The sequence below is a fragment of the Hordeum vulgare genome, chromosome 4H (genome assembly GCF_904849725.1).
Source record: "Hordeum vulgare subsp. vulgare chromosome 4H, MorexV3_pseudomolecules_assembly, whole genome shotgun sequence".
Classification (NCBI taxonomy): domain Eukaryota; kingdom Viridiplantae; phylum Streptophyta; class Magnoliopsida; order Poales; family Poaceae; genus Hordeum; species Hordeum vulgare.
In genome coordinates, this window is record NC_058521.1 from 489,948,842 (window position 1) to 489,956,881 (window position 8,040).

Here is an 8,040-nt window from a genome sequence, read left to right on the forward strand (position 1 = left end):
AGTCGTTGGAAAACAATGAGCAATGCGTAGTCGTAAAGGGCGTAAAAGATAGATCCAGCCTTGATATACGAGTTCATTTCTTTTTGACCAGTGGTCACAGATACACAGATCCCAAACACCTCTACATCAACCATTAGGACCACACAAGAAAAACCAGTATGGAGCCGATGCCTTTGCGTCATCCAGGCAATACTACTTTACCGCAGACCAGAGATCCAACAAAATGACGCGAGTAACGGCAGCAGTGAGGAAAATAACAAGAGCTACCGACCTAGTATTTGCCTAACCACTGACTCTACATTAGCACGATGACACTGGCATGCCCATGCGTGGAAGCAGCACGCGTCGTCCTGTAGTATCTTTCCACCCGGTCTTCCTCCCTCCCTCCCTCCACACTCATGCAGAAGAGCACAGCAGCGCCCTCCAGCTCAGGAGGAGCAGTGCAAACTGCAAAGCAAAGCATGCGAAAAGAGCACGGGATGGAGAAGGAGCAATGGACTAGGCCTTGGCATGGCATGCCATTGCCATGGAAGAAAGCAAAGTCGAGAGGGAGAGGGAAAAAAGAGGTCAGGTGATGGAGAGAGGAGGAGAGAAAAGAGCATGTTTACACCACCACACATGGCATGAGGAGAGGAGACCAGATCTGTCTCAGCATCTTCCCTGCACCTGCTTTCTCTCCTTTTGATGCGTGTCTCCTTCCCCCTCCCACTTTATTTTTGCTTCAGTCAGTCCACAATGGCAGCGGCGCATCCGGTACAAATGTGCATGCAAATGACACTGCCCCTCTCGACTGTGGTCACGGCAGAAGATAGGCTGCAAATGCTTGCAAAGAGGACAACAATGTGTACAGGGGCAGCTTCTTTTCTCTGAACCACGAATGAGACGTCTCCTGAAAATTCAACCGGACGGCTGCCGAGAGATTGGCCATCTGCAAGCAAAGGTGAGAGCTGCAGGTGTTACTGAAGAAGGCGAGATGGATGGACATCCTGGCTCCTTTTTTCTGAATTTCGTTCGACAAGACGCATCAGTTTTCAGTCCAATAACAATTGTCTTGATACTACACGACAGCGTGAACATGTACAAAGGCCTGATTGATTCCCACTCGATCACTCCTGTGCAAGGCCATATCCGCTATTCAGCACGCCACACCATGAATCCCATGAAAAAAAATCGGATTCTTGGTAGGTGCAAAAGGAAGAAACAAATTACAAAAGAGCACTACAAAGCAGAGACAGGGGCTAGCTAACTAGCCATGGAATATCTGAAGCCATAGCTCTGCAATCATGGAGTAGGCACTTACAGTCTCCCAAGTCTTCCAAAAGACGGAGCTTTGTATGTCCATAGTTTAGCTCCGTCCCTCATCCTTCCGATTTCAGCATGCTTGTCGGCAGAGCTACCATCTCCTTGCAGCCGCCTATTCGGACAACAGAACCGTCCAGCAGCATGGTGGCCAAAGCCAAACCACCCCACCAGCAGCACTGTTTCAGCGCATGCTCGGGATCAGGGACGCCATCATACCATGAACTTCATTCACCAATGGATTCCATGATGTGAAAAAGTCAGTTAAACCTGTGCATTATTCCTCTCACTGCTGTTGTTTCACGAACACCCTGCGAATGAAATCCTGGAACCTCCTCGAGTAGAGCTTGGGATCCACAGCAGAAATGCGGCCAGGGTTGACCTGGAAAGACTTGTAGGCGTGCTCGAGCTTCTTGGTTATGTCATAGTCTTGTAGGATGTCAATTATCCCGAAGAATAGGTAGACATCACACGGTCCCCCGCTCGGCGCGGCTATGAACAGGTGCCTCTCGTTCAGGAGAAACTTGTCGAGTATTTTCTTCGAGCTGCGCTCTGCCTGAGCCGGCATGTTCATGCCCAGTTGCACAAATGGCCTCCTGCCAAAAAAACAATCAATCCCCATGTTTAATTTCTTTCTACATTGTTAATCAAGACCATGAAGAGACGATGGCTAAAGTGGCACATATATTTCCCCTTGAAGAAAAGTTGCAGGTATCCTATCCGTTCTCTTTGCTGCAAACAGTTGACTTAAACAAACATGCAAGGCCCCATGATGCTCTATGTGGTTTGGGACAATGGGGGCAGCAAAGTAGTAGGATCATGATGAGAGCATAAAAATAGCTTAGAAAAACAAGACATGAAAGCATTGCTTTACTCTAGTGGAGAAGCATTATCTCTGAGAACTAAAGTGGGAATGTGCACTAGATGTCAACGTCGCTGAAAAAACATCCCATATGTGCATGGTATGGTGCCCAATTTATCTAAATAGTTTTTTTTGGGTATAGTTGGACTGCTGAAGGCTCCTGATCCACTAGGTATTTTGGTTGTTCCGGAATGTCAAGTATAGGTTGTTTATGAATTGCAAGAGTAGGAATTTGTAACTTACCGGGATTCTGTGATCAAATCCCTGTCTTTGCATCCTGTTTCCATAAAGCATTGCTCACAAAAATTGCCCCCACCTTCGAATGATTTCCTTTTGCCAGTAGATTCTGATAGTTAAGATTAGATGAAATCTGGTAAATTATCAAGCCAAGGGAAAAACTGTATGTATAATCATAATTCATAGTGTGTAAGAATTTACAAATCCTCATGTTTTTTAACTTACTTGGCAAAGCAATGGGCTGAGAGAGGCCTATCTTAGACACAGACAAATCATTACGAAAGTGAACTCCTAACAATAGGCTGTAGTCCATAATTCCTTGTGTCTCTAAGAATACGCAGTCCATCTGAATTTGCCTGTGTTACATTGAAAAGTCAGACATGGGATCGGTCTTATGGTTCTCATGAAATTGCATTCAATGTACTACTGTAGTTAGCAGGCATAGTGGGGAACTCACTTCATAAGTTCCTCGTACCAAAACCTCTGCAACCGAAATGCATAATCGAGATCGAGGTCCTTAAGAGTAGTGGTTTCGTCAATCTTTCGCTCCGTTTTGTCGATAGTCCGACCATGTGAGGAACCTTTCAAATCAAAACGCCTGTGAATCTTATACTCCGAGCAGCAAAAATTGCCCATTATAACGAACCGGACCTATGGTTGTAGATTGACATAAGGTCAAGGCCAAATAATTTGCACTCATAAGTATCTACAGGAATGGAGCGAGTTATGTATCCTCACGTGATTATTATTGCTTACCTTCGGGCATCCAACTTGCTTAATGCAATGTGTGCCATAGAATCTTGTCAACAAGGTGGACTTATGCAGACGGACGTGTTCATAGTAACTCCGCAACATCCTAATGAGAACCTATTAAACAAGATGGATTATGTTTAATCGACGCTGAAGCCGCCAGTTAGTGCTGCCCTATTTTCCAGAAAAATTCTAAACCTGGAATCTGAAACAATCACAAATTTGAATTCCTTTTGGAAATAAAATCACCGTCTGACCTTCACTTCAGCCTTCTTGACGGTTTTAATCATGAACCGATCGTCCTGGGTGATGAAGAAGCAGCTCCCGCTCTTCCCCGGGGACGCCAGCTCCCGGAGCGTGTCGTTGCCGCAGATTGCAAGCATGTAGTCCGCAGGGTCCACCCCGAACAATTTCCTCAGGTGCCTGAAGGCATCAATCAACAGTAGTCAATACATGTACACCACTCATCACTCACGATCCAGCACGGCAGTTTCAAGCCGAGTCCAAGAAATGGCACCTGAAGACGGCAGGGCAGTAGTCCTTCCACCGGAAATCGACTGAGTGATGCGGCGGCGTGAGCTTGGATCCTTCCGGCGGGAACCGCGTCCATACCTTCTCCCGCGGGTCGAAGTCCGATGCCAGGAGCTTCTTGAACGGCAGCGCCGACGACTTCCCCACCGAATAACTGTACAGTACGTACATCATAAATAAATGCAAGCAAGCCAACAATCAATCAATGTGACAAGGTGTTTCGATGAATGGCTAGAGGAAAAATGCGAGAGGGGGGCGGGCATTGATTGGCATTGCCTTATGCCGAGCTGTAGGTTGAGCATGAGGCCGTAGCTCCGGTGGCCCTTGCGGATGGACTTCCCGGGCTTCTTGGTTTCCTCCTCCTCCTCCTCCAGCACCCTGTGCGGCCTCGGCGGCGGCGGCGTCATCGTCCGGAAGAAGGGGGCCGGCGGCAGCGTCGTCGTCCTGGCGCTGCAGCTGCGGCGGAAGGGCGCGGCGACGATGTCGCAGGTGATGTCGCCGGCCTCGCCGTCGCACTCCCAGATGCATATCCGCGGCGCCGGGGACTTGCCGTCCACGGAGAGGCGCTTGCGCAGCGGCACGTAGAAGGGCAGCGGCTCGCCGCCGGCGTCGCCGTGCCAGCGCGGGAGCTGGCCGTGGCGGCAGCGGTCGCCCTGCTGCGCGGCGGCGACTTGCGGCGGCATGATCGGCTGGCTCTTCGGTTCCGAGGTGTGGTCGGTGGTGGGCGGATCGAGCTCTGATATACTATAGTGGTGGCGGTACGAGGTATCTCATTTGAGGGAAGGGGTCGAGGAGATGAGACGAGACGAGCGGGGGCTGGCGTGGTAGGCGGAGGGAGGAGAGGGGCGAGGGAAGGAAGGGGGAGGCCGTGGTTTTGCTTTAGCTTTTTCTTGGTGCTTTTGTAGGCGTCGGCTTTGGCACAGGGAGCGATGTCACGCAGGCGGACCAGGAGAGTGTGGGTAGCGGCACGATGGATGACTAGCAGTCGCCGGAGCCAGGAACTTAGGTGTGTTTGGTTTGCGTCACCAGGTGGAATGTAACGGGTCGGTCCCGTTTCTAGAGGTCGTTCTTCTGTTTAGTTGGGTTCAGGAATCGGGATCCACTCATTCCCTGGAATGGCATATTCCTCCCAGATCCGGAACGCGCTGATACCTTCGAATCGGTGGAACGACGCGGAACGCCTCGTGCTCTCACATTTCCCCCGACGCTGCCCCCTTTCTCAACCTCGCTGGCCACCTCCCTCCCTAAGCCGCACCGCGGGCCACCTTCTGCCGCGCCGCCGTTGGGAGCACGCACCGTCGCCGGGAGCACGTGTCGCCGCCCCTGCATCTGCTGCGCCGCCGCCCCCTGCATTTGCCGCGCCGCCGCCCCCTGCATCTACCGCGCCGCCGTCGCCGGGAGCACGCGCCGCCGCCGTCTGGAGCACGCACCGCCGCCGGGAACAAATCCATTCCATCCCTCCAACCAAACATCAAAATGTAACCATTCCGTTCCTTTAAATCTCCTCTACCAAACACAAGGACGGAACCAACCCGTTCCAATGGAATGGAACCATGACATTCCGTTCCACTTCGTCCCCGAACCAAACACACCCTAAAAAGCGCTCCCGCTCGGTGGCGCGTAGGCGGAGGCGCGTGCCACGTGAAGACGGGAGTCCGCATGGCGCCTCGCATATACTTCCTCGGTTTCTTTTTAGTCCGTATATAAGATTTGGTCAAAGTCAAACTTCATAAACTTGACTAAATTTATAGAACAAAATATCAACATTTATAATATGAAATCAAGATTACTCAAAAATAATAATAATATGAAATCAATATTAGTAGATGCATAATGATATTAATTTTCATAGCATATAGATTTAGTATTATAGATGTTGATATCTTTTGATATATATTTGGTCAAACATTGTATCACTTGACTTTGACCAAATCTTATATGCAGACTAAAAAAAACGGAAGAAGTATATTTTCCTTGGCCAAGCTAAAAGAGCTAATAGCACCGTAGATTCTATAATTCGTCCTAGATGTGATGGTTTAGGGTCAGTTCTTCTGAGCTATGTTGTCAAAGTAAGCTTATGTGAAAATAAGTTATAAATAAACTTTTGTGGAAATAAGCTTCACATAATAAGCTAGTCATTTTTTTAATGTTTGTTTTTCCAGCTTATCTGTGGTATGTGTTAAACATCTGGAATATCTGTCAGGTTAAGATAGGTTAAGATATATAGAGATGGACCAATGGTTGTTTAAACTCTGATCTTAACGGACTTAGTTTATCCCCTCCTTCCTTTCTTCTCCTCGAAGATGTATCTCAATCTTGTACGCGTATTCTTCAGTTTCGCCCGTGCATATATAACACGCAGCCGTCTCCCACGATGCGTAAGACGTTTCCGCCATCGCACATGTTAACAGAGCCATATTCTCCATATCATCTAGCTACCGAAAATCTCAGTTGTGCCTAGCCAAACCATGTCTTCCTCCGGCGCTACCCAGATCAGCCTCAATGGCCAGATCACCGAAAAACTATCCCGCACGAACTATATTGTAACATCCCAAATTTTGGAATGTTAATATAATTATTAGATTGATTGCTTGTTTGTTTGAGTGATTGAAACTTGAGTGAAATTTGAAAAAATTTAAAACTTTTAGAATGAGAGGGAATAAAATGACTTTCCCCTTTTTCCTGTGATTTCAAATTCATCCAATACAAATCACCGAGAGAAGATAACATGACTTCTTCAAAATAAAGGACTTGGAAAAAGGGTGGTTTGTGAAAATAATTCCTTTTGCAATCTATTTCATATTCTGGTCCTATTTGAAAGTTTAAATGAATTTAAATCCCCTTCCCCAAATTCATAATCTTGAGAGGAGCGATATGACACTCCAAACCAGGGGCTATTTGAAGTTTTATTTGAACATATGAAACTCACAAGACTGTTTTGAAAAATGTTTTATATTAGGGTTCAAAAACAATTTTGAAGTGGTTTTCAAATTTATTTTTTTCTCCAAAAATAAAATGCATGTAAATTATGGTAAAATGGTTCCATTCAATATAAAAATGGAGAGAAATTAATTTGAATCCATTTTAGTATTTTCAAAATGTTTTCTTTGCCTTTTATTTAAAACAGTAGCACTGTTTGAATTTTCTGATTTTGTGAGATTTTTATTTGGCCTTGAAAATATGTTCATCTCGTAGGAAATCTTTTTCTGCAGATTTTGATATATAATATGTCTATATAAAAGTATTATATATTTTCTTTTATTTAGTTTTCTTTCCGATTTTTGTATAATAGGAAATAAACCGCTTTTGTTAGGAAAAACTGGCATGGGCCCGTACCGAATCTGGCCCAAATCCTTTTCTTCAACCTCGAGATCATCTCCTTCCTTCCTGTACGTGCTCTTCCTGCCTTCCATGGAGGATTCGAATCCGGAGCCCGATCTCCTCGTTCCTTCCTTTCCCGAGTACCCCGAGCCCCTATAAATATTCCCCTTCTCCCCCTCTCTCCGTTCCGCCCAGAACCGCCCCTCCCCTCGCTGTCGCGACCGCACGAGCTCGCCGGAGTTCCGCCCCAGCCAAGCTCAACCGGAGCTCCTACTGCTCCTTACGTCGCCCCCGAGCCCCTGCCGACGCCACCATTCGCCGCCGGAGCTCCCCCTCCTCCACCTGGACCCGTCCACCGCCTCGGCCGGCCACCGGAGCCACCTTCCCTTCTTCTTCCCCAACTCTGGCAACTATTTCGGTGAGATCCATGAAATCCCGTATTGCAGTTTTTTCAGAAAAGTGCAATCTTAGGAAATTCATATCTATTAGTCTATAACTCCAAATCTAGTGATTCTTTTTGCGTTAGATCACAATTTTCTTGTAATTTCCGAAAACATATTATTTGTCTATGTTTGAAATTATAAAATTTGAATTAGAACAGATTTGATTTAAAACTTTTTTTGCTTATTCTGAGAGTTTAAAAATAGCTTTTAATTTGATTTTTTTGCTACTGATCCCTAGTGATGTTATTTATCAGTGGGTAAAGTGTCAGAATTTTTGGAGTACTTTAACTCATCATTTCATGTGAAATAGATTATGTTTTAGTTCTTTTAGAATTATAGCTATTTCTTTTTCTATATTTGTTTTTAAATTATTTTATTTTATATTTGAGAAAGTTTATATTTTGTTTTTTGTTAGTTAACAGTAGGTTTTCAACAAAAACAAAATTTTATTTTTATTTTTTATCATGAAATCAATTCTAGTTCTCTAATAACTTGCAATTGATTTGCCTACTAGTTTACTCCCATTTGAAAATACTTTCAAATACTTTTATGAAAAATACTTTACTTTATCTTAGTTAAATATTTTTTTTTCTCTTA

The 8,040-nt window shown here is 45.6% G+C and overlaps 1 protein-coding gene across 1 annotated transcript; it reads right to left on the minus strand.

The window, feature by feature from the left end:
* Positions 1–1,028: 1,028 nt before the first annotated feature.
* On the minus strand, positions 1,029–4,569 carry LOC123449097 (phosphatidylinositol 4-phosphate 5-kinase 2-like). The gene is made up of 8 exons (XM_045126184.1): positions 3,956–4,569; positions 3,666–3,833; positions 3,406–3,571; positions 3,155–3,265; positions 2,856–3,049; positions 2,624–2,754; positions 2,405–2,507; positions 1,029–1,895 (listed from the first exon to the last, which is right to left on the minus strand). The coding sequence occupies exons 1-8, from the start codon at positions 4,360–4,362 to the stop codon at positions 1,586–1,588; spliced, it is 1,590 nt and encodes a 529-aa protein (XP_044982119.1). The 5' UTR covers positions 4,363–4,569; the 3' UTR covers positions 1,029–1,585.
* Between the last annotated feature and the right edge of the window lie 3,471 nt (positions 4,570–8,040).